This window comes from Acinonyx jubatus, chromosome D1, assembly GCF_027475565.1.
Source record: "Acinonyx jubatus isolate Ajub_Pintada_27869175 chromosome D1, VMU_Ajub_asm_v1.0, whole genome shotgun sequence".
In the NCBI taxonomy this organism is placed as follows: Eukaryota; Metazoa; Chordata; class Mammalia; order Carnivora; family Felidae; genus Acinonyx; species Acinonyx jubatus.
In genome coordinates, this window is record NC_069390.1 from 1,493,213 (window position 1) to 1,520,520 (window position 27,308).

Consider the following 27,308-nt stretch of genomic DNA (forward strand, 5'->3'; position numbering starts at 1 on the left):
GCTGGTCGGAACCCACACTTGGCTCGCTCTCCTACACCAGCCGGGGGCCCCTCCGGGGTCCACCACCCTGCCCATCACCTGGTGAAAAAACATGGCCCACTGCCGTGGTTAGACACACTTTATTAGTGGCCTGGGTCCCAGGATCCGTTTACAGCACCCATTATGCCCTGCGTGATGCAGCTGGCCGCCTACTGGCTGTCTCTTCCCCCCTGAGTCCTGTACCCAGGCACCTCCGTGTCCCTCTGCCATCACTGCTGACCCCATCAGAGCCCTGGCCCCTGTCTCGAGTCAGTGGGGACTGCAGACGTGGGGGCCCCGAAGCCGCATGAGGCCTGGGGTCCCCTCTGCTGCCTCCCCTGCCCCGGGACCAAGGACACCTGTCCTTACCCAGCCATCGAAGCTGGGCCCCGCCCCCATCTCCCGCCAGCGAGCCCCCCTCACACCTTGCCCCCCGGGCGGGGGAATCAGAGGCGGGCAACAAAAGGAGCTGAGCCTGGGGTCTGGCCTCCCCCCACCCCCCACATGTGTCAGGAACGACAGTCCAACTGCTGATGCAGCCTCTGGTGCCCACGCACAACTGAGTCGCCCTGGCCAGCCCCGCTCTGCACAGCAAACATAAATCTGTCCCCCATCTTTCCCGGAGGGGCGGGGGGACCACAGAACCCAACCCCAGCATCCTCCCTGCCCTGCCGGCCCGCAGCCCCTCAGGAGCCCAGGCACCCCCCTGCACCTCCTTGCCCCGAGTCCCGAGCCATGGGCCCTGCTGTGCGGGGCCGACTCATCTACCTGCTGCCTCATCACTGAGCCGTGTTCCTTCCTTCTTGCGCGTGATTTTACCCCGTTAGCCCCCATATATATTCTAACCCAGTGCAGACCGCTTCTCTGCCCCAGTCCATGCCGTGGAGACCGGCCTCCTCCCCGACCCCACCTGCCCCTGCCGCACCCCGCCACAGTCCTTCCTGCTGCAGCCTGTCCGTCCCGCACCTCCCGGCTGCCCGGTGTCCGGCCGGCCCTGGCGCCCTCTGCAGTGGCCGTGGCTCCCCAGCTGGACCCCCTGTCCCTCTTCTGTCCACACCACGGTCCTGGGCCCCGGTGCCGCCCTGACCGGTCACTGGAGCCTCCAGCCAGCTGCCGTCCGGTTGAAGTTCTTGGGCTTGGGGTTCAGGTCCACGACGCAGTGGACTGTAGGAGGCGGCCGGGCGGCTGCCTCCTGCAGCTTCCGGGCATTGAATCGCGGCCTGCACAGGAAGGGCAGGCGGCCCAGGCCGGCCAGGGTACAAGCCCCATCCCTGGGCCCAGCCGGGCTGCCTTGGGACTTGGCCACTGACATGCGATACAGCACCGCGTCCCACATCCTGGAGGCCCGGGAGGCTGGGGGCCGGGACGCTGGGAGGGCGGGGGCTGTCACCTCTTGCCCCCCGCCCTCTGGGCTCTGCTCTGGCCCCGGGCACGGGGATGTTTCCGCCTCCTCCATCAGCTGCTTCTTGAGGCGCGTCCAGCCGCTCAGCCGGGGCCTCGGTGCAACTTTGGGGACAGGGTATGGGTGCGGGCCTGAGGGCGGGGCCGGGGACGAGGCCCCCCGGGGACTGGAGACCGCCTCGGCCTCCGCGGCAAGGCCAGCCACAGGGGGCTTCTCCACGGGCTCAGCTGAGGCCGGCCTGTGAGGCGAGGGTCCTGGTGAGCGGTAGGTGGGGACTATGGGCACCACAAGCCGAGTGCCACCCTCTCTGGGCACCAAGGCCTCAGGGCCAGGGCACTGAGGAGGGGGGGCCTCAGGGCAAGGACCGGCAGTCTGGGCCTCGGTGGGCAGAGGGCAGATGTGGGCCGCGGGGGCCGGGGGCTGGGTCCCAGGAGGGTACGGGACCGTGTTCTTGTCCTGCCCACCAGGCCCCCCATCTGGGGCCGTCTGGCAGGGCTCCGGGGTCCTGGCCTGTGGGGACGGCACGAGCCGGATGTGTACCTGGCTGACGTGGGTGGCCCCTGCTGTGGGGGCCGAGACCTGCGTGAAGCCGCTGGGGGACCGGGTGGGGTGCTGGGCCGGTGTCGTGAGCCGGAGCCCCGTGGCCTTGAAGTGGGCAGCCAGGCTCCTGTGCTGAGTGAAGCTGAAGGGGGCTGTGGACTTCTGCAGAGGCGATGCCACGTGCTGGATGATGGAGGGGTGGGGGGAGCGGGGCAGGGCGGGCACGGAGCGCGGGCCCTCCACGGGGCGCGGGGCCGTTGGCTCCTGGTCGTGGCTGGCCTCACTCACGGGGGACAGGGAAGTGCGGAAAGCCCCCAGTGGCACGGGGGCCCCGCCCCCGGTCATCTTCTTCCGGGCAGCCTTCCTCAGAAGTTTCTGCAGACGAAGGTTGTCCTTGCCTGGCTTGGGCAGCAGGGGCGGCGGGGGTCCCGAGGGCCCCGGGGGGCACAGGCCGGCCACGATGAGCATCGTTGCACCCTGGGGTGGAGAGGGACAGCCGTCACAGGCCAGCCGTCCTCTCTGCCGGTGCCCCCCCCCCACCACCCCGAGGTGAGATAGGAGCTCCTGAGGCCCAGAGGGGTCACGGCCCGACCCTGACCATCAGAATCTCTGCTTCCCGAGCGCCCGGCACCTGCCAGGTGTGTCCCTAGCAAGTCTGTCCGCGTCCGCAGCTCTGTGGGGCGGCTCTGCCTCCGGCCGCTTCGGAGAGGAGCCCACGGAGGCCCGAGTGACTCGGTGGGTGACGGCCGAGGGCGCCGCCCGGGGGCACAGCCTAGACCGTGAGACCCGTGGACGGGCTCCAAGGGGGAGGCACGTGCTGGGCCGGCCGCCCGCCAGGGCAGGAAGAGCGCCCGCCCGCAGACGCGTGAGGGGCGCCACACCGTCGCCAGTCTGACCACAGGCTCGTCCACTGTGAGCCAGCGGTGAGGGTGGCGGCCAGAGGCTCAGGAAAGCTGAGGCTGCATCATCAGAGGTCGATTGGCCGGGAGGTGGGAGCAATTTTCGCTGAGCTACGCTAAATGGGATATTCCCGCAGACATCCTGGCTGGGGTGGTCCTGGCCAAGCCGCCTGCCCTGGTTTCTGGGCGCCACGTGCTCGCAAGGACGTTGACAAATGGCGTCTGGGCCAAGCCGGAGGCCGGCCGGTTTGTGGGAGGAAGGAGGCCCGGAGCTGCCGGCCTGTGGGGGCCGGCTCTGTCAGGCGGGAGCGGGTCTGCCTGGGGAGGGGCCTCAGGGGTCTGCCCGGGGTTCCCGCTCGGCTGTGCCTGCTTCAGGGGGCCCAGGACCCCAGGGACCGCGGGAGCTCGGGGGCAGCCAGGCTAGCGGGAGAGCAGGCGACGGGCACAGCTCCCTTCACCTTGAATCCCAAGTAGGCCCGCGGCCCCGGGGGGGCCCCGGTGTCAGGAAGCCAGCTTCCAAGGTGGAAGCGGACGTGGGGTTCCGGTGGCTGGAGCAGGGCAGCTGCTCCCGGGGGAGGGGCGCCGTAGGCAGGGCCAGCGTGGCCACCAGAGACGGGCTGGAGACGCGGAGGGCAGGGGGTAGCCCCCTCCCCGGACCGAAGCCTGACACCCCCACCCATGCCGGTGTTTCAGCTTTCCTGAGACTGCAGACAGCTCGGGAAGCACCCTCCGCCCTCGCAGGGGCAAGTCCAGCCAGACGCCCACCCCGGCCCTGCCATGGGAGCCGCTGCCGTTGCCTGCCTGGCCTGCCCGCGCCCGGCCAACACCCACCACCATCGCCGTCTCTCTACTCCTCGACCCCCCGACTGCTCTCCCCTCCCGCTCTCTGACCCCCACTCTACCTCGCACAGCAGGGGCAGGAAAGGGACTCTCACTGGTGATTGACCAAAGGGGCCGCCCCCCCAGAGACCAAGAGTCCCCGAGGAAGGCCCAGCCTGGGCAGAGAGAGGACACGTGCTGGGGGACCTCCAGGTCGAGAGACACCAGCGCCTGCACCGCATTCTCAGGCCCTGCCCCCTCCCTGCTCCCGGCTTGCAGCCTTGTCCTCCGTGTGCAATAAAGCTCCTTGTGTGTTCCAAGTGCTGGCTCTGTGTCCATAACTGGGGGGAGCGACAAAGAAGAGGGCCAGCCCGGTGGGAAGTCCTCCCCAGCCCCTGGACAGTGGTAGGATCCAGAATCAGACACTCTGTCCTGTCCCATGGCCTTCTGCAGTATTAGACTCCGAGATCTGACGTGTGTGGTGGCTTAAGTTGGGGCGCATATGATGGGGGGGTTCAGTCTTCCTCTTCCAGAACATCTATGACGCTTCCCTCCTTGACTGGCCAGATTAAATTTTACTGCACCCGAAACAGTGTGCATTTCTGATCTGTACCCCTAGACTGTGAACTCCCTGAAAACAAGACCCACCTTGGGGTCATCCCCCATTCCAGCACCTGGGAGGTGCTCAGTGAAGATTTGGTGGGTGGACAGATGTGGTCCATGTGGATGGATGGATGGATGGATGGATGGACGCATGGATGGATGGATGGATGGATGGATGAGTGGATGGATGGACGAATGGATGGGTGGAGGGATGGATGGATGGATGAGTGGATGGATGGACAAATGGATGGATGGATGGATAGATGGATGGATGAGTGCATGGATGGATGGATGGATGAGTGGATGGATGGATGGATGGATGGATGGATGAATGGACAAATGGATGGGTGGAGGGATGGATGGATGGATGAGTGGAGGGATGGATGGATGGATGAGTGGATGGATGGACAAATGGATGGATGGATGAGTGGATGGACGGATGGATGAGTGGATGGATGGATGGATGGATGGATGCACGGACAAATGGATGGATGGATGAGTGGATGGATGGACGAATGGATGGGTGGAGGGATGGATGGATGGATGAGTGGATGGATGGATAGATGGATGGATGGATGGATGGATGGATGGATAGATGGATGGATGAGTGGATGGATGGACGAATGGATGGACAGACGGGTGGATGGATGGATGGACGAATGGGCCAGTGGAGGGATGATAGATGGAAGGGTGGATGGACAGATATGGATGATGGATGATGGGTGAAGGAGTGGAGGGATGGATAGGTGGGTGGACTGATGTATAAATAGCAAGATGGGTGGATGAATCTTGGCTAATGGATAGATGGACTGATAGAGGATAGACGGGTACATGGGTGGATGTACAGAAGGTAGTTGGACAGAAAAACCATTGTATGGACAGGAGATGGAAGAAGCGATGGAGAGGCAGTCAGATCAATGCGTGCTGCACGGGTAGTAGGTGGCTGGCTGGCTGGCTGGGTGTGTTGGTGGGCACATGGATGATGGCTGGATGGACAGTGGAAGGGAGGAAAGAAGGTAGCGAATGTGAGAACGGATGGGAACAAACAGGTGGGTGGGTGAACGGACCAGTGTGTGAAGGCGGAGACAGGGCGGAGGGTGTGCTCCCCAGCCCTGGGCCCGCACCCAGATCTGACATTGGGCTCTGCTGCCCTTGTTGTCTGGGGAACCCAGTGAAGAGCAGGACCACTGGACCTTTGGCGTTCTAGGTCTGGCTCTGCTGGGAACCTCCATTTTCAGAAGTCTCTGTGATTAAAATTGGCCTGCCTCCTGGCGGATGGAGTAAATACGGACCAGTCAGGAGCATTAACGCTCCACCAAGCCACAGCCATCTTTTCTTACCACGGCCCACCTTGGAGACTGCGTCCAGGGCCGTGCTCTGCCAGCCGGGGCGCATCTCCCAGCTGGCACGCCACGTCCTCCCTCCCCACCCAGCGGGATGGCACATCAGCCAAGGGGAGCGGCAGAGGCGGCCGCAAAGCCCATGGCGGTACAGTGAGCCGGGGTCAGAGCGGATGACGCCGCGGGATGAGAGGCGGCGGGTGGGGTGGACGGTGCCAGGAAGCCAGACGGCCACACTGCCCTGACCCACCCCGGCCCTCCCAGGAGCCTCGCACCCCAGCCCAGCCTCGGGGACGGGGACCCAGGGCTTGTCTCCTCTGAGTATCTCCAAGCCCGCTACCGCCGTGACGTAAGACCCTGCCTCTCAGAGACTGCGGGTCGGGGCCTGCGCGCCAGAAGGGTCCAGAGGTTCAGAAGGGCTCCTGCCCAAGGGGAACCTGGACTGGGATACCCAGGCGCTGCCCCTCTGCCATCGGTCCCGCCTGCCCGATAGCCCACCCCGGCGCAGAACTCCAGCCCCGCGTGCGGGAGGCGGAGCAGACCAGTGACCTGGTGAAGAGGCACCGGGCTGGTGGGGCCGCAGACGCACGGGCCTGTGGCAGGACATCTCTGAAGCACCGCGTCAGCCGCTTCCATCTGGGGCCTGGCAGAGCCCAAGCCCGCGGGGCTGGCACCGGTGTGGGTGCCCAGGACCTGCTCAAGGTCCCTCGGGCCCCGCCACCCCACCCGTGCAAACCGGGGCCCGGACCAGACTGAGGGGCCCCGCTCTCCCCCGCCACCCTAGGGTCCCCCCTGAAGGGTAGCTGGAGCCAAACTGCTCTGGGGCCGCCTCTCCCTGTCCCGGCTTCCTCCCTGCTCTGTGGCCTCACTCAGCACCTCCGGCTTTGGAAGCCGCCCCCCACCGCCCCTGCGCCCAGGGCCTGCGTGGCCAGTTCTCATACCCTCTCTGGGGTTGAGACCCATCCTGCTCCCCGACCAGGGCTGGGCCCCCCTTCTCCCTTGCCCCCACCCGGGACCCCAGACCCCCCTCCAGCCCTCCGGGGAGGCCCCTGCCCTGCCCCTCTCCTCCCACCCCTGCCCGGCCAGGCCAGGTGGACCGGGGTGTGGATTACCTGTCGAAGGTTCTCGGAGGCCTGCGGCCTGTCCAGCAGAGCCTGCTCAATGCCGTCCGGCCGCACCACGGGCCTGGTGCCCTGAGGGGGAGGTCACGGGTACCCAAAATAAAACCTGTGCTGTTCCTCCTCTGACCTCAGCGCCCGTTCTCTGGCTCGGCCCGTTCACGGGAGAGCACCTGCCAGGGGCCGAGGCCACTGAGCGGGCGGCCACCCTCCTCTGCTGGCCGAGGAGGGCCACTGCAGGGCCTGGGCATGCCCGTCGGCAGGTGCCGCTCCTAAGAGCGGCAAGGGGCAGCGGGCGGCTCCCGGGAGCAAGGTGGTCTGAGCGGGGCTGGGTGTGCACGGGGTTTCCTCGACCAAGCCCAGCACAGCCTACAGACAAGGCCGAAATGGTCCCGAACGTGCTGTCCCCACGAGTGTGCCCACGTCTGGGGGGGCAGGGGGTGGTGAGGACCCGGAGGAGCCAGCCTGAGAAGGGAAACCTTACCACAAGAAAGAGGCCACGGCGGCCCCCGGGAGCCTCGTGGGGCCCTCCCTAGAAGTGAGTCTTCAGGTGGCCCCGCTGGGCAGAGTTGGCCAAGGGTCAGCTGTATGTGGCCCCCCGAAACCCCGGCCCATCCGAGGATCTGGGCAGCTTGGGAGACAGCATCAGACGGGAGGAACAAATTCAGATGGGAACGGGGGGCAGGGGGCAAGGGTGTCCCCAGTAACTCCAGCCTCCGCGAGGCAGGAGGGAGAGGGTCCCTGCCTCCCCCTGCTGTGTGACAGTGGGCATGCCTCTCCTGTCGTGGGTCCCTGTGGCCTTATCTCCGACTTGCAGGGATTGAATGAGGTGCCAGCGGAAGCCTTCGGGAAGCTTCTGAGGCCCCAGAGCAGGCAGAGAGCTGGGTGGAGCTGGGGCTGGGGCGTGCGAGCCCCCCCGACGTCCTTGACCGGAAGCCTCCTCTGGGTCTCCCCAGGGCTCACCCCGGTCCTGCGCACCGAGCAGACCCCACCGTCGGTGCTCCTCCCTTGCCTGGAGCCCTCGGGTCTGGAAGGAGGTGCCGGCCTGCTCTGACCCCTCTTCGTGTCTCGGTTTCCCTAATCCGAGGGTCAGGCCCGTCGGAGCTCGTGGCCTTGCCAGCTAGTGAGGGGACCATCAGAGGCCCGGGAAAGGTGTCTGCCGGGCGGATGGTGCCATCTGGAGTTCTGTGGACAGAACGGCCAGGCTCCACGGGCACGTGGCGGGGCCCGCCCTGAGCAGCACCCTGAGTCTGGCCTCGGGGAGAGAGGACCTCAGGGTCTGGACCCCCAGATGGCGGCTCCCAGGCTGAAGGAAGGGGTACGGCCCCGGTCGCTGGGGGAGACCCAGCAGGACCGTCAGCAGTCGAGATCCTGTTTGGGCTGTTTCTTCTCTCACCCGTCTGTCCTGTGCCCCAACAGCACCCACGCGAGAGCCAGGCCTGGTCACTAAGTGGGGCGCAGACAGGACAGAGGCCTGGCTGAGGACGCCCAGAGCCCTGCTCTCCACGGCGGTCTCTGGGACGCCGGGCCGCGTGCTCTGATGGAGGACGCGGGTGGGCCTGGGGCAAAGTGCCCACGCCCCAGACACCGTGGGGGGCGGGGGGCAGCTGGACTGGGGGAGTCGGGGCCCCCGTCTGGGACCCCACAGCAGCCTGGCCCAGAGAGGGCCTTGGCTGCATCCCTGGGGCCACCCCGTCCCTCCCGTCACCCCTCCTCAGCCCATCAAGAATGTGCCCGCTGTCGGGGGAGTAAAAATAGAAGCTGACACTTCCCGGGGAGGAGGGTGGACCTTGCCTCCGTCTCCAGACACGTCCCCCACATCCGCGCCTCCTCAGGCCTCCTCCTCTGCTGTTCCTATACTTGGTAAGGGGCCTGCGTGGGCACGGCCCCTTCCCGCCTGCCCCACATGCCCGGCCACCCAGCCCCTGGCCAATGGGCTGCTGGGAAAGATCAAATGTCACTATAACATGAGGGCGTGAGCTGAGCGGGCAGTGCCTGAGCCGGTCCTGTCCACAGGGAGCTCTAACCCTTCTCTCCAGACTCAGCCACAGGTCGGTATGGCCCAGGGCTGGGCGGGGCCGGCCCGGCATTTGAGGCACGTCTTGGGTCCCGGGGTGTTGAGAGGGGCCAGGCCGTCGTGTTCGCACATGTCTCAGCTCCGAGCGTGGCGGCCTGGAGAGCCCACGAAGACAGCCCAGGGTCCCAAGGGTGCTGGCACAGAGGGCGATGCTCTCTGGACGTGGGGGAAGCCACTCTGAACGGGAACGCGACAGCCGGGGTGGCCCAAGGAGGAAGGTGGGGGCTCCCTGGAAGGAACGGGGCAGAGGGCTGGACAGAGGTGCCCAGGAAGGGCGCTGCCCACAGCCCCGAGGGCCCCCGGGCGCCGTTTCCTGCCCCCCCCCCCCCAGCCCTGGCCCATCTGGGCCTTTCCCCGGGGACTCCAATAAGCTGAGGGCACCAAGGCCAGCCCCTCGCACAAGCCAGGGGTTCTTGGCCTCAATCAGTCATTGCCTCCAATCCTGGCATTTGTAGAGACGAACACGTCGGGGGGCTTGTGTAATTCATCCCCAGGGGCAGCTCCATGAGGAGGGGAGGCCGGGACCCTCGCAGCCCCAGGGGCACCTCCCAGAGGTCAAGGACAGGGGCAGACGGGCCCAGGCAGGGGGCGCAGTGGGGACCTGGGCCTCTGTCCTCGCAGGGTGGAGGGCATGCTCCTCAGGGCCCCACCCTGCTCCTTGCCCTCCCGCCTCCCCCTGCCCCATGCCGTGGGCTCAGCTGCCCTCCTGACTTCACCCAGACCGGGCGCCCGCACCTGCTGGTGTCCTCAGCCAACCGGGGGAGGCCGGGCCAGGAGCCACTGCAGGATACGGTGGGGGCCCAGCCGGGGAGTGGTGACGCGGCCGGGGGCCCACAGCCAGTGAGGACAGGGCCTCCCACCTTTCCCACCCTATCTCGTCACCTGGGAAGGAGAGAAGGGGGTATGTGTCTCCAAGGAGGTCTGACCTCAGGGGCTATTTTCACTGTCGCCCCCGCTGAGGGATGGGCTTCCTTCCCAGCTGTCGAAATGCCGTCCCTGCCCTCTGGCACCCCCCACCTTGGCCCCTCCCCGACAGACAGTGAGGTGAGGGGACAGAGCAACCCTGTGATGTGTCCTTCAGGGCTCCCCTGGCCAGAGGGGCAGGATGCAGGAGAAGCATCAGCTTCCCCCGGGAGAGTGAGACTTTGCCCGGGGCTTGCGGGCACCCTGCCTGGGGATACGGGGGTCCTCCTGGGCACCCCCTTGGACACCAGCCCAGAAGGCAGGAAGGCAAGATGCAGGAGGTCAGGCGGGCCTGGGACACCTGCGGGGGCTGGTGGGGAGCTGGCCAGGAGGAGACCTGAGCTCCGCGGCTGCCCTCTCAGCCCCCCTCCCAGCGTCTTGGGTTTCTGGGCAGAGGTGTCTTGGCTAATTTGGGTGCCTATTTCTGGATACCTCAGCTGCCACTGGCTCCTTAAAAATAACCGGCCCCTGGGCTCAGGCCACACCAGCCCCCACTTGAGGCTGCCGACAGGTGTAGGGCCCTGGCCGGGTCGAGGGGGGGCCAGCCGGGCGAGACCCCGGGCTCTCATGGAGCCTCCCATCCTAGAGAGTGGCCCCCGGCGGGCTGGGGAGCTGGGGACAGGGCCCATGGGGAGAGACGGGGCCCGGGAACAGGGGGAGACCCCAGCCGTACACGAGGCGGGAGGCTGTAACCGGAGGGGGTGGCCGAGCCCTCTTCCAGGGAAGAGCCACGCGCTTCCCCGGGCTGGGGTGGGGGGAGCAGCGATCTGTGGGTTAATTCTGCACGGAGCTTAAATTGCTCTGGGAAAATTAACATTCTTGACAGAGGCTTCGGAAAACTGTTCCCACCTTAGCGCTGTGATGCTCAGGCCTCCTCGGATGATGAGCTTGTGTTTTCTTATACGCAGCTCCCTGGGGGGGCACGGCTATTGTCTTCCACTAGGCTGTGATATGTTGTCATGAACTTTGTGTTTTAAAACCCCGGGCCAACAGTGTGATACAGCTGCTCAGAGCGTTCCCAGGCCCCGGGCCGCCTCAGGCGTGTGCGGCGGCCAGCTCACGGAAAGAGGGTCCCTGAGCGCACTGGCCTGGCGCGGGCCGCACCTGCACACGTGAGCTTCCCTGCAGACATTGACAAATTCAAGAGCGTCCGAGGGGCCTGGGAAAGCAGGCCGGGGAGGGCCAGCCAGATGGGGCCTCCACTCCGTTCGCGCTCGGGCCCCGGGCTGGGGGCACGCGGCCGCGGCCAGATCCCGTCCCTGTGAGCTCGGGGGGAGGTGGGGAGACGAGAAGACGGAACGGCTCGTACGTTCTTGTGATTTGGAGAGAGGGGGCTGCACAGGGCCCTGGGGGTGCCCAGGGCACCCCAGAAGGAAGACATGGGGTCCCTGCAGGAAAGCATCAATGGGGGAAGGGAGCTTGGAGCTCACACCAGGAGAGGCTGTCACAGGGATGGCGGGGGCCATGCACACACACTGGGGGAGCCGGGCTCTGTAATCTAGGAGCTCCTGGGGAGCCCCCGACCTCGGCCCAAAGGCACAGCCCATCACGAAGCGGGTTTTGAGCCCGCGTCAGCAGGGTTTCCCTGCTGTCCAAAGCAGCCTAGACGCCCCTCCTCGGGGAGTGCTATACAGAGGATGTCGGCCCTGGGTGGGGGTGGACGCCACGACCTTCCAGCATCCCGTCCAACTCTGCGATTCCAAGCTCCAGGCTGGAGCCGGGGCAGGAAGGGGGGCAGGGTGGGAGCAGAGTCCGGCGAGGAGGGCTGTGGGGGCCTGGGGAGGAGGCCCGCCCAAGGCCGGACACTTGGCCTCCACCCTGTCCTTGGACGTCCCCTCACACCCCCAGCCCTAAGAGCCCAGTGCTCACCCACGCCAGCACTCCTAGACCAAGGCCTATCCTGACTCTCGTCTTGGTCCCCCCCCCCCACAGAAACAACCCTCCCACCATGTCGGACGAGGAAGTGTGAGTACCAGTCTGAGTAGCTGCCCGCCCCGTGTGGGCCCCTGGACCTGAGCTGTGTTCAGAGGCCAGAGGACCTGCTGGTGTTTGTTACGAGCCGCTGAGTGAAAGCCCACCTCACCCGTTCTCTCTCTCTCTCCCCCCACCTCCCCTTCTCTCTTTCTTACCCTCTACCCCCAACAGTGAGCAGGTGGAGGGTAAGTGTCAAACGGTCTCCTCTCTGCGTCCACCCCAGACGGAAAGCTCACACTTGAGGCAGGCCCGTCCAACTGTTGACAACGTGGCTGTCCTTGGGGACCCCTGGCGGGGAACCCCAAGAAGCATCACGGTCCGCGGCGGGTGCTAGACCGACCCCCCTCTGAACATGGGGTCCCCACTCCCGCCCCTGCGGCTGGGACCCCCTCTTTCTCCAAGATCATGTCCCCGAGATGTGGTCACATGAAAACCCTGCCCCGTATGCCCAGCCTGTCCCGCTGGCTCTCCAGCGCGGCATCCGGGAGGGGGTCCCGGGCCCTGGCCGCCCCTTCAAGCTCACCCAGCAGGACCTGGGTGCCCCAGCACCAGATCCCCCAGCCCTGCGGGCTTTTCTCCCCTGGAGCTGGCAGTCTCCTCGGGGCCCAGGGACCCCCGGTCCCCATCCTCAGGGTTCCGGGGCTGGGGCAGCTGGCTCCGGGCCCCCCGCCCCCTGCTGACACGGCCCCTGTGTTCTACCCCATTGCAGAGCATTACGAGGAAGAAGGTAACTCTGGGAGCCCCGCATGCCCCCCACCCCGACCCAGCGGCCTCGCCGCCCCTTAGCTCAGAACCGCTGCTTGCGGCTCGGCCTCACCCGCACTGGACTTCGGCTCCCGGAGCCTGTCCGTCGGTTAACTGTGTGTCTCATCATTAACTACTCTCCGATGTCCCTGCTGACCTCCCATCTCTTAATCCACTAATAGAAAATCCTTCGTTCCTGCACATCCCCGTGGTGCTGCAGGGACTGAGCTGACACGCGCCGGTTAAGACTCACCCTCACCTACATCAAGGGCCGGGTGGTGCGGACCCTGCTTGTCCCTCTCTCTGTCTCCGTCTCTGTCTCTCGCTCTCTCCGTCTGACTCTTTCTCTCTGTCTGTCTCTGTCTCTCCCTCTCTCTGCCTCTGTCTCTCTCTCTGTCTCTGTGTCCCTGTCTCTCTCAGCATCCCCGTCTTGGGGCATAAGCTTCAGGCCGATCTGGAGCCCCCTCCCTCGCTTGGGCTGGCATCTGGGGGGGAGGCCCGCGGTCATGCCTGGGTGGGTGCGGAACAAAGGGGTGCCGCGGCACCCGGGAACTGTGCGGGAGGCGTCCCCACACCCTCACCAGGCTGGGCCGTGAGGCGCTCTGGGTGCTATGTTCTATGTTTTGAACATGTTTTGAAAACACTTCGCTAGCCTAACAACGTAAGCAAAACGTTTCTTTTTGTGCCAAAAAAGGTGGAAAGACTCCTCTCTGAGTGGGACGCATGGTCCTGGGGAACTGCCCCTTCCCCAGCGAAGGCTCCCCTGCCCCCATTTCCGCCAAAACCCTCCCACACAGACACCCCCGTGTTGGGGCAGGCGGGCGGCCGCGGTCCCACGACCCCAAGGAGGCAGCAAAGGGCCCGAGGGTGCTCACGGGACAGAGGCAGAGTCCAGGCCCAGGTCTCCCGGGCTCACCACCTCCAGCCTGGAGCACCCACTGCCCCTTCTCCCCGAGGGCCCCCTCCCGCCACTGCTCATGCTCCCCCCTAATGACTGTCCTTGTTTCCTCTCTCCCTCCTGTCCCGCAGCTCCCACCTCAGAAGAGGCCCAGGAGGAAGGTAAGTGGGGTCCAGGAGCCCGGCCCCCGCGACACCCTCAGCCCTTCTGCCCCCCGCGTGTCCCCACCCCCTAAGGACGTGCCGTGTGCTCTTGGCCTAACCTCTCCTCTCTCCTCCCGCCGCCCGCACGCCAGGCGCCCCTCCACCCGCAGAAGTCCATAAAGAAGGTACGAAGACACAGGACTTCTGGTCCCCATGTGGGGCCCGGGTCTGGCTGGAGCCCACGCAGGGCGGGGGAGAGGGCGGGGAGGCAGCGAGGTGCCAGCCAGCAAAGGACTCCCACATGTGGCCCTAACATCACCCACTAACCTTGGCCAACGCTTAACCAGAGAGGGGGGTCCCCGGGGCCACGCACCCTGTGAGAGGCAGGGCTGCCGATGGGCCTCAGGCCCCGGCACAGGGAGACCGGGTCAGTGGAGGCCTGGCCTCACCGTCCCTGGAAATATCCCTCCCCTGAGGGTGGGTAACCGAGAGCCCACGGCCGAATGTGACCCCTTGACCGGGTCGGGGCCCAAGCCAGAGGGCGGGTGAGTGCAGGAACAGCAACAGATGATGGAGGAACAGCCCATCATCCCCCAGCAGGGACACTGTCACTCCCTGGCCACCCCTCCGCCATGCCCCATGGGCCCCTCTTCAGGATCCAGGTGCACAGCGGCAGGGTAGGGGACCCTGTGCCCGGATGGGCGGGCTGAGCAGCCGAGTGTGTCCCTCGGAGGCCAGACAACAGGGTGGTGGGTGCCCTGCTCTGGGGCCGGTGGGAGGGGTGACCCCTGGGCTATAGGCCCTGCCCTCAGGACTCACGCTGCTACCTTACCAGGCCGCAGCCAGAGGCTGCCAGCCCCCGTCAGCCCTTCCCGGGGGGCAGAGGACAGGCGGGGACCCCAGCGTCCCCCACAACCAGGGGTCTGCCCCTCCACCGTGAGCCCTGCTCCCGGCAGATCAACGAGGCAGGGACAGGATCGGGGAGGTGGGGGGCGGCAGTGCCCATGAACGCTTGCTGGCTTCCCGCATGCTCCCCGCCCCTTGGCCTCGGCCTCTGACCCCCCGCCCCCCGAGTGGCGGATCCATTAACCTGGGATCCTTCCTCCTTTGACCTCTGACCCACACGTGGTGTTGCCTCTTGTTCCGTGGCCCTCCCTAACCTAGAAGTTCATGAACCAGGTATGTGCCATGACTTCAGTCCCGTGTGGGTGCCTGTGCACACGCGTGACCACGTGCGGGTGTGGCCAGGCGCCCAGGGGCCGAGTAACCTACTCACAGTGTGGTTCTGCTGGGCCCCGCCACCCCTCACCCCTGTCCCCCTCAGCCTTTGCCGAGGCTCACAGCTGAGTTTCTCTCTCCCCCACCCCCACGGTGCCGTTCTGCTGCTCCCGCAGAGGAAGTCCAAGAAGGTATGCCCTGCCCCTGCCCCCCCATCCCGACCCTCCCCCACTTGCGGCCCGACTCCCGCCTCCTTCCCATGGGCTGAGGACAAGGTGGGAAAGGTTAGGTCCTGGGTGCTGGCTCCGGTAAGACTGACTGGTGGCCTACAGGCTTCCTCCTGGCCCCCTGGCAGACAGCATTCCGGGGTTGCGGGGATGAGGCCCTTCCCGGGCCCCCGGCAGGCAGGTGGGGGTGGCCAGCCGGAGCCTGAGGGCAGAGCCCACGGCAGGGCGCTGGCCCCCAGAAGAGGATGCCGAGGTCCACTAGGACCCTCTGGACCCGACAGGTTCTGGTGGAGAAGAGTAGAGGGGGAGAGACAGGACAGCGCCTCGCCCTGCCCCAGAGAGCACATCAGAGAGGGGCGTCAGGAGGGGTGAGGTCGAGGGGAGGGTGGGCGGCCACATGGGGTGAAGCGGAAAGTCAGGCTGGGGCCCCAGGCAGGATGGCGGTGACCTAGAGCAGCCGGGGGCCTCGCGTGCAATCAGGTCCCACATCCCACCCAGCACCTGGGTGGGGGCCAGACACACCCTTGGCGGGAAGAGGCCCCCGGGGGGGGGGGGGGGCCGTGTCGGGGTGGAGGCCAGGGAGACGCGGGTTCGAGTCAGGGGCCTGAGCTGTCTGCAGTCCCTCCCCTCGGCGGGGCTGCGGGGGCCTCCTGGCTGGGCCTGAACCCTGAGCACAACCCTGAGCGCGTCTTCCCTTCTCCGGCTTCAGAGAGGCTGCCCGGGGCGGGGGGCGGTGAGGGGTGCTGACCCCGGGCTTGGTGGGCAGATGCTGGGCTGCCCAGGTACAGGGGTCTGGGGAGCAGTCCTGCAGGGGCTAGAGGTCACCAGGTCACCCCGGGACCCACCTTGAGACGGAGAGTCAAACAGGCAAGTGGGAGCGGGGTGGGGGGGGGGCTCCACCTGGGGGAGCTTTGCAGCACAGCCCCCCTAGCTCTAGGGGGCAGCCCCGGGACCTCTCCAGCTGGGCCCCCAGAGAAGGCAGACAGCTCAGAGGCGCCCCTTCCCTTTCCTTCTGCCCCTTGGTCAGTTTCCTGCTCCCAAAGCACCCCCTCCTCCCACCCAGTTTCCCCCACGCTCTCAGCCCCCCACCGGGCTGCTGATTGTGGGTGTGTGGCAGGCTCCTAAGTACCCCGGGTGAGCCCAAGCCGAGGGGGACACCTGGGGGTACGCCAAGTGCACGTGCAGCCAGACCCCCCACCCCCACCCGTGGTCGGCCAAGGGCACAGGCAGGGGAGCAGGTGGTAAAAGCCGAGTTCTCAGCCCGGCCTCTCTGGGTCGTGTAGGCTGAAGGCAATACGGTGGACCCTTCATCTCTCTGAAGGGCCCAGAGCGGACAGCGAGGCACAAGGGTCAGGCAACTGTCAGACATCTGCAGACCCCAGGCTGTGTCCCCGCCAGCCGGGACCTCCCCAAGGCCGGAGGCGGGGGACGGGGTGGCCAAAGGAAGCAGCCCCCGCGGGAGGGCAGCCAGGCCCAGGCAGGCAGGTCGGGGAGGGGGGTAGCGTGGGGACTGGAGATCTCAGCGTGGATGGCCCCACGGCAGGCCCCCCGAAGCACCCACCCTCAGCTGCAAGGCTCCCAAGTTAGGGAGGGTCTCAGCTTTCCCAGATGGGCTCTGCCGGCCCCGGTGGACAGACTCAGAGAAGCCAGGGGCTCAGCCTGCCGGGGACGTCCGCTCACCACCAGGCCTCCCCATCACGGCCACCCTCAGCTCCTGCGTCAGGTCCCCAGACAGCCAGGGCACTGGTGGGGTCCGGGTGCTGTCCCTGGCTGGCGTCGGCCCCCACGGCCCCCGTACCCTCGGCCCCCGCCTCCCCAGAGGAGCAGAGGGAGGGTGAGGGAGGCAAGGGCCCCTGACCGGACCCTTAGAGAGGACACACTGGGCCTGTACCCCTCTCCCTCGCCCGCCTGTCTGTCTTCCTCCCGACGGCCAGGCCGGCTGCTCGGATGGGGTCCACCATGGGGCACGGCTGCCCGGGCCTCGCACACGCTGTCCAGTTCCTATTTCTGCCCGGCACAGAGATGGGGTGGTCAGAGGGGACCAGGCGCCTGGACAGGGGGTGCCTCCTCCCTTCCTCCTCGATCCCCCGAGGACGCCGTGCCCCTGGAGTCCGTTCCCTCCTTCCTCCCTCGTTCCCCCTCCCGTGCCACATCCTGGTCCACACGCCCGAGCTCTCCTCCTGGGACCCCACAGGGACTTTCTCTTGCTGCTGGCAGGCAGGCATATGGGTGGTAGTCTCGGCTGGAGGGGGAGAGGCAGGCGGGCGTCCAGGCAGGAGCCCCCAGCCCCCAGCCGGGTGGCCCCAAGGGGCCTGTGGGCAGGAGCAGGCCACCGGGCTCATCCGGTCTCTCTCCCCTCTCCCCATGCCGGCGCCGCGGTGTCCAGAGGAGAAACCGAGACCCAGGTGAGTGTGGGGCCCGGGCAGGGCTGGACACCAGGGTGGGCCGGAGGCAGGGGGCACCTGGGAAACTGGGGTCCCGTGGAAGACAACGCCTTTGGGCTCTGTAGGGGACGAAACCCCAAACCCCTTCGAGAAGGTGGCTGCTTCTTTGCTCCCTGGTTGGGTGTTTAAAGCTCTAGGCATCTGGTGAAGGTCCTTGATGAAAATGGGGTTATTTGGTGCCTTCTCCCCAGGCGGGGAGCAGAGACGATCGCTGGGGGTACGGTGGGGCGTCCCCACCCATTCGCCCTGTGTGGGCAAGGAAGGCTTTCTGTAAGAGGAGGCTGGGGGGCCAAGGGAGGACGGGGAACAGGGGGTCGGGGGAGACAGGGCAGAGAGAGGGAGGCCCTAGACGCGAGGCACCCTTGAGAGGGGCTGGAGGGAGGGTCTTGCCCCGTGGCCCCTTCACAAGAAAACCGCGAGTGGACCCACCGCCCCCACTGGGGCCTCTGGGGAGCCATCGTCCTGGTCTGGATGGTCTTTCCCTCCTTTGACCTGCTTGTGAGTATTTCAGGGATTTGTTTTTTTAACCCAAGTCTTCACCAGCACGTGCCCGGGGTTCGCGCCCACCTGGGGAGCGCTCCGGGGTCCGGGGGGGGCTGCGGCGCGCTCCGGGTACAGCCAGCATATTTCCACCCACTGCACTTTATTTTTCTGCTATTTTAAATAAAGCTGCCGGGTCACAAGATATTTTCTAGCTTTAAAAAAATGTTTGTGTTTTCATTATGAAAATAAAACACCTCATTAAAGAAAATTTGGAAAATACGTAAAAGTCCAATGAAGAAAGAAAATCATCTATAACTCTCCCCGCCCGCCAGCCAGACTGCAGAAAAGAATAAAAGCCTTACTTCTTCCTACTCTTTCCATGCATAGGGCTCGGAAAAAAAGATTTAAACTCTGAGCCGTTTTTCAAACATCGTACTGTCTATACAACCTTCAATTCTGCTTTTTTAAATTTTAGCACTATTCATAAGTATTTTTCCATGTTTTTACATAGCCTTCTTAAATATTTTGAATGGCCACATAATATTCCATCAATTGGACAAACCATAATTTCTGGAACCGTTCGCCTTCTGCGGGACATTAAGGCTTCCCCCAATATTTTACTACCATAAATAACGCTGGGTGGAAAGCGTTTTCTGTCTTTCGGGTTATTTCCCTAGGCCACATTCCCAGAACTAGAATTACTGGGTCAAAGAGTATGAACGTCTTTCAGGCTTCTGACGTCCGTTGCCAAATTGCTTTCCACGGGGGCCGTGCCAGCGCGGGCTCCGACGTGGACGTGAGCGGGTCTGTGCCCCACGCTGCCGCGCCCGGGGACACTGATGGATGAGGAGGGCCTCTCGGGGCCGCTTCTGCTCCCATGCCTCCGATTACTCCGGGAGAGCCTCTCCCGCGCACTGCCTCACTGGCCGTCTTTCTTACCGAGACCTGGCATCGTGCACCTCCTGCCCATTTATCTAACGGCAAAGGCGTCTGCACGTTTTCTCAGCCATCGGTTTGCACAAGGATATAAGTCTTCTCTGTACTCGCTGAAAATATTTTTCTAGTCTGGGTTGGGCTCCCCCCCCCTTCCAATTTTTGCTTTTTTTTTCACATACATAAGTTTTTCATTTGCATGGAGTCGTCTGGCCATCTTTCCCTTAGCGGGACTTTCTGGTGCTGCCGAGCTTAGAAAACCCTCTCCTGTTCCAGCATTTGGGTCCATATTCAGACCCACTTTCTTCTGTGGCTTGTTTTAAACAACTGTCGTTGTTGTCGTAACTCTTTGCTCCATCTGGAAAGCACTGGGGGCAGGGCCCGGGATCCGGGGGCCTCGTTTCTTCCTCAAACTGCTTTCTGTCCAGCCCCCTTTCTTTGGGTCCCCAGGAAGACAGTTTAAAGAGGGGCCGGAGACACAAAAAGGGTCAGGATGGCCGTTCCCGACCACAGAGGCCAACGCCCCCTCAGGGGTCTGCAGTGGCCAGCCTGTGTCTGGTCTGGCCTGCCTGCACTTCTTTCTTTGTTTGAGAAAGAAGGAGAGAGTGCCCTTCCTGGACAGACGGGGGTGAAACAGCCCTTTCGATGTCCAGATGTTGGCAAAACAGAGGGACGCAAAGAGGCTGAACTCTTCTCAAAGGGGTCAGGCTGCTCTGGGGACAGTGGGTTACACGCCTGACCAGGACACACACACTTGTCCTCAGCTGTCACCCAGGGGGAAGGGTGGGAAGGCCAGACCCCTGGTAGGTCTCTACCTACCCCTGCTCACAAGCCTCTCTCTTCTTCAGACTCACTGCTCCTAAGATCCCGGAAGGGGAGAAAGTAGACTTCGATGTAAGTTTATGGGACCCGGATCAACATGGCCTCCATTCTCAGACCCCCCAGCTTTCAGCCTACAGACAAGGCCTGGGAAGGTCATCTGCTCTCAAGCAGCCAGAGCCAGAACCTCCTGGTTCCAGGAAACTCTGCCTTAATTTATTTCTGGACCAAAGGAAACTCCCACAGTGTCAAGCATCTCTCTTCCCTCCTCTCCCATCCACCCACCCATCTGTCCATCAATCTGTCCACCATCCATCTACCCATCCATCCATCCATTCACTCATCCATCCACATTCACCCATCATCCATCCATTCACTCATCCATCCACCCATCCAACCACCCATCTGTGCACCATCCATCCACCCATCCATCCTTTCACCCACCCATCCATCTGTCTATTCAATAAACTACCTCACTCACCAGTTTCCTCTCTGTCTGGCCCATGTGGAACATCTCTGAGGATGATAACGGGGCCAAGTCAGAGCCATCCATTCCAGGAGTGCTGATGACCTCAGGGCTTTGCGGGGCCCCGATTTACCCACAGGGAGGGCAAAATTCCTACCCTGGGGCTAAAGGATCAGGTCGCCTTTGGGCCTCAGGAGGGCAATGGCCATGGGAACATGGTGAGGGCAAAACGTCCCTGGTCACCCTCGTGTTGGCCGGAGGAGACAGGGTGCCCTGCCGGAGCACGGGAAGGGGCCGCCTGCCGCGCGGGGGGGCCAGGCGGGAGGAGCCGGAGACGAGGGGCCTCTTCCACCCACAGGACATCCAGAAGAAGCGCCAGAACAAGGACCTCATGGAGCTGCAGGCTCTCATCGACAGCCACTTTGAGGCTCGGAAGAAGGAGGAGGAGGAGCTGATCGCTCTCAAGGAGAGAATCGTGAGTCGGGGCCCTTCCGGGGGGAGGCGGGGGCGGGCGGTCGCCCCGGGGGCTGGCGAGGCAAGGTTGACCTGCTCCTCCCGCCACAGGAAAAGCGCCGTGCGGAGCGAGCCGAGCAGCAGAGGATCCGGGCCGAGAAGGAGCGGGAGCGCCAGAACCGGCTGGCGGTGAGCCGGGGGCCCCTTCCCCGCCCCGGACCCCGTGCCCGCCGGGGACCTGGGCCACCGGCCGGGCTCCCCCTGTCCTGCGCGGCTGCTCCGGGCGGGCCCTCGAAGCCCGGCACTGAGGCCTCGGGGACGGGGTCTCTGCAGGAAGAGAAAGCCCGGCGGGAGGAGGAGGATGCCAAGAGGAGAGCAGAGGACGACCTGAAGAAGAAGAAGGCCCTGTCCTCCATGGGCGCCAACTACAGCAGCTACCTGGCCAAGGTGAGCGCGGGCCCTCGGAGCCGCGGCGCGGACCGGCCTCCTGTCGGGGTGCGGCGCACCCCTCCTGAGGCCGGGCCCCTCTGCCATGTCCCCTCAGGCCGACCAGAAGAGAGGCAAGAAGCAGACGGCCCGGGAGATGAAGAAGAAGGTTCTGGCAGAGAGGCGCAAGCCGCTCAACATCGACCATCTCAGCGAAGATAAGCTGAGGTGGGGCCGGGAGGGGGCGGGGCGCTGGCTCTCCCTGGCGACCCCAGCGGGACAGCGGGTGGCCTGCGTCCCGCCTTCCGGCGCTTACCGGCCCCGCCGCGCCTTTGCCGCCTTCCCAGGGACAAGGCCAAGGAACTCTGGGACACCCTGTACCAACTGGAGATCGACAAGTTCGAGTTTGGCGAGAAACTGAAGCGCCAGAAATATGACGTGAGTGCGGACACCTTGGCCCTCGGGTCCCGGGGCGGCCACCTCCCTGCACCCCCATGGCCTCGGCGCCCGGGACGCCCACGAGGGCCGTCCTCACGGCGCCTGGCCGCAGGCACCCTCTGGGGATGCCTCCGTGTCCCAAGCGGTCGGCCTCGCTCTGAGGGCCACAAGAGGAGCGGAGGGCAGAGGGGCCTCGGGGTCCAGGCTCCGAATCGCCCGGAGTGGACAGTGGACAGCTCGCCCCAGTATAGCACAATTTCCTCTAGCACCAGGGTGGCCTCCTGGGATCCCCTGGGGAGGCCCAGGCTCAGGTCCCCAAGCTGTCACCTCCTCGGGTCAGTGCAGGCAGGAGGGCACGCACCCCCCTCCAGCAGCTGGGAAAGGGGTCTGGGACTGAGTCCCAGGCAGGGTGGCTGCCTAGAGCCGCCCGGGCGGGGTTCACAACTCGGAACAGCGGCCCTGTGCAGATTCTGTCTCCCTGACGCCCCTCCAGCCCCCGGGGAGGGGGCGCCGTCCTGGTGGCTGGGAGCTAACCTGCCCTGTGCCCACGCGACCCCGCCAGCTTCGCCATCAGGGGCATGGTCCCCGCCGTCCGCTGTCCTCCAGGGTCCCTGGCGGGAGACGGCGCACACCCCAGGGGCATCTCCCACGGCTGTCGGCACAGGCCACCAGGAAAGCGGGCGTCCGGTGACTGGAGAATGCGGCTCCTTCTCGGGAGCCGCGCCGTAGGGCAATTCGCCTGGTCCGTCTCAGTTTCCTCACCTCTCCTAGAAGGAGGAGGGGCACCGGGGCCGCCCGCGGAGCACGCGTGTCCCTTCCGCGCCCAGGGTCAGGGACACCGCCGTCCTCTCCTGACGTGCCTCCGGGAGGCCCGGCGTGAAGGAGGGGGCTTCACCCGCACACGGCCCCCCTCGGGGTCCAGGGAGTCGAGTCGGGCACCCAGTGCCTCCCGACACACCTGTGAGCCACCCGCAGTGGGTCCCCAGGGGCTGGAAGAGCCACGAGGGCCCCTGCCTGGGCTAGCCCAGCACGTGGCAGGGCCCCGAAGCCTCAGCCACCCACCCAGCCCGCTAACCATCTCGGTCTTTCTAGATCATGAACATGCGGGCCAGAGTGGAGATGCTGGCCAAGTTGTAAGTAGCCAGGGTCCACCCTGGACCGGGCTCGTGGTGTGCAATGCACGGTGAGCCTCTCGCATGGCAAGCCTGGTTCGTGGAGGATGGCAGCGGAGGGCACGGGGACGGAGGCCGGCCTCCCGACCCCACCTCCTCCCCACCACCTGCAGCCCGCGGCTTCCGAGGTTGCCCTGCCGCCCTTGCCGGCAGGCGGGGAAGGGCCTTGCCCGCCCCAGCCAAGCCTCTCCGGGCGGTCAGGAGGAGGGAGTGAGAGGGCCGGCTCCAACCGCCCCGAGTCGGGGGCTCCGCGAGGCTCGCCTCCCTCCCCACGCCCCCGCCCCGCATCCTGCGCAGGCCCACAGGTAAGTGGCCAGCTCCAGAGCGGCTGCGTGCGTCTCAGCCCAGGTCTCCAGCTCAGGCCGCCCAAAGTAAGTCAGAGGCACGAGCCCCGGGGCCGAGGGCCGCTGCCTTCCGAGCCGAGGAGCCAGGACGCAGTAAGGCAGCAAGGCCTCAGGTGAAGAGGGCCACCGGCCCGGCCCTGCTCGAACTGCCAGGTAAGCCACCCGTATTCTTCACAGATCACCAACCTCAGGAGCCGCATCGATCAGGCCCAGAAGCAGTGAGTAACCCCCCCTGCCCGTCGCTCTGTGCCGGGCACACGGTGCCAGGGGGCTGGCCGGCTGCCGCCCCCCTGACCGGGGCCCGGCGCTTTCAGCCGGTCCCGGGGGCCACCGCCCTCGACGGTAACAACACTAACTGGTGGGCCACTGGCGCCCGTGTGTCTGGAACCCGCACCCCCGGGCCCGCAGCCTCCTCTGGCCCCTCCTCACCCCAGAGCCCCGGGAGGAGGCCGCCTGGGGATTTGGGCCGTCCTGGGCCGCCACCCTGACTCCCCAGCCGAGCGTTGCTCCAGATGCGACCTGCTCAGCTGCGGGCCTCCCTGGCCCCCGTTTCTTCAGACGGTGAGCCCTCCGTCTGCAAAATCACCCGAGGTCCGTGGGACCCACGACCACAGGCGCCAGGAAAGGCCTGGAGGAGCCCGCCACCCCCAGGGTGGGCGCTCCAGTGCCCCCTGTGCTGGGGTTTTGCCTCCCAGTCTGATCACTGAGCCCATTCACACCCCCACGGAGGGCAGTGTCCCCAGGACCGCCTGCCGTTGGGTTTCTCTCCCTCCTCCACCATCCCCTGACTCCTTGCTGCTCCCAGGGCTGGGCTCCTCCGCCCCAGGGGACTGGCCAAGGGGACACCCTCCTCCCTGGGCTCTGTCATGGGGGTTGTGGCAGGCCTCGTGAGAGCCCTTCCGTGTGTGCCTGTGTGTGTGCGTGCATGTGCGTGAGGGTTCTCAGGCTGGCCCCTGCAGGACGCGGGCCACGGGCACGGCCACCAGCACCAGGGTCTCCCCTGAAGCCACAGCCAGAAGTTGTCCCCGGAGCGTCAGCTTCTGGGACCTTGACCCAGCACCCAGCTCCCTGCTGGCTGCCTGATGTGCAAAGTCAGTCAGACACAGCAGGCTCCTAAGGACTGCCATCCGGCAGGGCGCTGACCTCCCAGGGCCCGAGTCCACGAGGCCTGGCCTGCTGGCCCAGGGTCAGGGAACAAGGGACTGTCCTCAGCCTGTCCCACCTCAGGAAGGCTGTGATCTGGGACGCACGGCACAGGCTCTTTCCAGGCCAAAGTAGCTGGGACAGTGAGAGCCATCTGTCCAGATAGCTTCCCTGGCAGGCTCCGGTGTGCCCGAGGGTGGCCCCCCGGAGCCCGAGCCCCTGGCAGGGGTTGGGGGGTGCCCTGGGCTCGCCGTTCCCTCCACTAACCACACTAACCGTCCTGGCACAAGGCGCCCAGGCCCAGCCGGGCCAAGTGCAGGTGAGTCACCACTGCTTGAAATGTGTGCCCGGGGCTTGGGTGGGTGGGCTGAGCTGTCGGGGCCGGGGGGCTGCCGGGGGCGGGGGGGGGGGGGCGCTGAGGAGGATCCAGGCCAGGGCCCCAACCCCCCCCCCCCCAGCCGCTCAAGACCAGCTTGCTTCCGTTTGCAGTAGCAAGAAGGCCGGAGCCCAGCCCAAGGGCAAGGTCGGCGGGCGCTGGAAGTGAAGCAGCCAGGGAAGCTTCCGGAGGCAGAGACCCTCGGCCCGTGCAGCCCATGCAGCAGCGCCCGGCCCCCAGACCCACCCCCGGGAACCCCCCACGTCTCTGTCCTCGCTGCCCCCACCTCCTGGGGCCTGTGAATAAAGCTAGCAGGCTCCCCTCCACTAAGCGTGTGCTGACTCCTGGACGGGGGGGTCGGGGGGGGCCCTGGGGGGCCTGGAGGAGGGGGCCGGGGGGGTGGCTTGGGAGGACAGGAGTATGGGGTGGTCACCCCGCGGGCCGGGGGCCCGCGAGACACTGGGCGCTCACCTTCGGGGTCAGCCCGGGAAACGACCGGGCCCTGGGCCCAAGTCTGAGGCGCCCCACCCCGGCTCTGCCGGCGGCTTCCACATCTGTCCCCCACCCTGCGGCCGACGTGCCCCTCGGTTCCCCGCCTCAGCCGGGGTCTTTGCCCCCCGCCCCCGCTGTGAGCGGTCCCCCGCCGCCTGGGTCGGCTCTGAAGCCAGGTTGGGGTGGGAGAGCTTGGTTTTGGGAGGGTGTGGGAGGAGGGGGGCCGGAGCACACTGGGAGAGCTCACAGGCGTCCCCCGGAAACGTGGGGGGCAGACGCAGGGTCCAGAACAAGGGGGTGCACTCAGCCTGAGGGGCCTCTCGCCCGCGGAGGAAAGGAGCAGGAAAACACACTTCAGCGAGGGCAGACACAGCACACACAGACCCTTCTTTCTATATTACAGACGGCACAGTGCACAACTGTGTAATAAATTTGAAAATCCTGACCAAACAGAATTATGGAAAATATAAATCACGAAAATTGGATGGAGACGTAGAGCCTCGCACAGCGAAGCATTCACGGAGGCGGCTTCAGAGCCCGGAGCCGCCCCCCGGGAGGGCTGCGCGGAGCCGGAGAACCCGACAAGCGCGCCTTCCAGAGAGCCGCGGGGCGGCGGGACCCCGGGGCAAGGTCGAACCCCCAGGCGGCACGTGCCCGCCCCAGACACAGGGCCGCGCCCCAGTCGAACGCCCCGTGGCGCGTGTGGGCACCCACCCCCCCCCCCCGCACACGCTCACAGATACACAGGCACGCGCGGGCCCCCCAACCCCCGCGCCCCCCCCAACCCCCGCGCCCCAGCCCCGCCGGCACACCCGTGGGGAGCAGGTGAGATACACCAAGCGTGGCCCCTGAGCCGTACTGCAGAGACTCCAAGGTGAAGGCCTTCGCCACACAGACGGCGGGATCCGCCCAGCCCACGCCGCCGTCCCACCGCACGGCTTTCTTCCGAGAGGCGACAGCTGCCTGGGGAGACTGTCAGCCCGGGGCCAGGAGGGTCGGCTCACCCCGAGTTGTGCAGACACGGGTGCCAGGAGCTGACCAGAACGCGGGCAACCACGGGCAACACGGACAGGTCCGGGATCTGAGCGGGAGGTTTGAAAGCACATCCCAAGTCGCCCACGGGTCAGGAGGATCAGAGTAGCGGGAGACAGACTTGAACCAGACAGTCAGGCGTGGAAGACAGGCGTTGGCAGAAGCCTGTTCCTCCACCGGGGCACCCAGGGGGCCGGGGGGTGCTCAGCCGGTTAAGCATCTGCCTCTTGGTTTCCGCTCAGGGCATGATCTCACGGTTCTTGAGTTCAAGCCCCACGTGGGGCTCTGCACCCACAGCTCGGAGCCCGCTTGGGATTCTCCCTCTCTCCCTTCTCTCTGCTTCTCCCCTCCTCTCTCTCTCTCTCACTCTCTCCCAAAATAAATAAACTTGAAAATCTAAAAAAAAAAAAAAAAAAAAGAAAAGAAAAAGAAGAAGGTTGTTTCTCTAAACCAGAGTACACTTGAAGCAATTTAGAAGCTGCCTGGGACCAGCGCTTGGAGCCAGCAGTCAGCCCCCTGCGGCCAAGTGGACCCAGGCAGGGAACTTATTAGCATGTGTTTAGAAATGTCAACACATGTGGGGCCGAGCCTGGAGGCCGGGCTCTGCCGAGCAGCGGGCCATGCTGGAAAAGCAGGGGACAGACCCCCCCCCCCAACGCTCGTGTTAAACATCTAATTCAAGAAATCAGAAGATGGGGCGCCTCGGTGGCTCAGTCGGTTGAGCACCTGACTTCGGCTCAGGTCACGATCTCGCAGTCTGTGGGTTCGAGCCCCGCGTCGGGCTCTGTGCTGGCAGCTCGGAGCCTGGACCTGCTTCGGATTCTGGGTCTCCCTCTCTCTCTTCCCCTCCCCCGGTCATGCTCTGTCTCTCTCTCAAAAATAAATAAACATTTAAAAAGTTTTGAAAAAAAGAAAGAAAGAAAGAAATCAGGAGAGTCAAAGATTGGTTTTGCAGAAGAACTGATGAAGTGGTCCTACTTGAATCACCAAAAATAGTAACAACTTTTTTAAATGACGTCACGACCAAGGGGGTCCCCTCTGATGCGAAGGTAGTTTTATATTGGCAAGCAAGCCGTCCGGGGGACTCTTGAGACAGTCACCAAGCAGAGGCTTGGGGGAGACTTGGGGAAAACAGAACACAGTCAGTGAAGGCGATTCTCAGCCAATTAAGAGTCGAAGACGGTTTCCTTGGAGCGAGGAAAGCATCTTCCAAACGCCTACAGCAAACATCGCCCTCAACGAGGAAATGTTTCAAGACTCAGGCGGGAATGCCACCTGCCTCCTCACAGTCCGGGTGTCTCAGC

The 27,308-nt window shown here is 65.2% G+C and overlaps 3 protein-coding genes across 10 annotated transcripts in view; 2 read left to right on the forward strand and 1 right to left on the reverse strand.

Moving 5' to 3' along the window:
• Positions 1-3,998, forward strand: part of LSP1 (lymphocyte specific protein 1) — a 38,109-nt gene extending 34,111 nt beyond the window's left edge. For all 6 annotated transcript variants that reach the window (XM_027045412.2, XM_027045415.2, XM_053202752.1 and 3 more), the window contains exon 11: positions 3,553-3,998. The gene's annotated coding sequence lies outside the window, so the exon portion shown is untranslated. The remainder of the gene's footprint in view (positions 1-3,552) is intronic.
• On the reverse strand, positions 101-7,360 carry PRR33 (proline rich 33). 2 transcript variants are annotated; one of them, XM_053202748.1, is made up of 2 exons: positions 7,224-7,360; positions 101-2,437 (listed from the first exon to the last, which is right to left on the reverse strand). In XM_053202748.1, exon 2 carries the CDS (start codon positions 2,426-2,428, stop codon positions 1,109-1,111), a length of 1,320 nt encoding a protein of 439 aa, XP_053058723.1. In that variant the 5' UTR covers positions 2,429-2,437; positions 7,224-7,360; the 3' UTR covers positions 101-1,108. The 2 variants fall into 2 exon arrangements, with proteins under 2 accessions (XP_053058723.1, XP_053058722.1); XM_053202747.1 differs by lacking the exon at positions 7,224-7,360 and adding an exon at positions 6,734-6,870.
• Positions 7,361-14,651: 7,291 nt separating this feature from the next.
• TNNT3 (troponin T3, fast skeletal type) lies at positions 14,652-24,806 on the forward strand. 2 transcript variants are annotated; one of them, XM_027045421.2, is made up of 11 exons: positions 14,652-14,717; positions 14,933-14,947; positions 17,370-17,388; positions 19,692-19,737; positions 20,487-20,603; positions 20,693-20,770; positions 20,915-21,028; positions 21,126-21,235; positions 21,355-21,445; positions 23,139-23,179; positions 24,594-24,806. In XM_027045421.2, exons 5-11 carry the CDS (start codon positions 20,520-20,522, stop codon positions 24,646-24,648), a joined length of 573 nt encoding a protein of 190 aa, XP_026901222.2. In that variant the 5' UTR covers positions 14,652-14,717; positions 14,933-14,947; positions 17,370-17,388; positions 19,692-19,737; positions 20,487-20,519; the 3' UTR covers positions 24,649-24,806. The 2 variants fall into 2 exon arrangements, with proteins under 2 accessions (XP_026901222.2, XP_026901220.2); XM_027045419.2 differs by lacking the exon at positions 23,139-23,179 and adding an exon at positions 22,538-22,578 and having other exon boundaries at positions 14,669-14,717.
• Positions 24,807-27,308: the final 2,502 nt, after the last annotated feature.

Bases quoted from the DNA above. Each gene is read 5' to 3' on its own strand.
- PRR33 (XM_053202748.1), bottom strand. From the start codon at position 2,428: ATGCTCATCGTGGCCGGCCTGTGCCCCCCGGGGCCCTCGGGACCCCCG.
- TNNT3 (XM_027045421.2), top strand. From the start codon at position 20,520: ATGGAGCTGCAGGCTCTCATCGACAGCCACTTTGAGGCTCGGAAGAAG. The intron at 21,446-23,138 runs GTGAGTGCGGAC...TATTCTTCACAG, and splicing joins TGAAGCGCCAGAAATATGAC to ATCACCAACCTCAGGAGCCG. The intron at 23,180-24,593 runs GTGAGTAACCCC...TTCCGTTTGCAG, and splicing joins ATCGATCAGGCCCAGAAGCA to TAGCAAGAAGGCCGGAGCCC.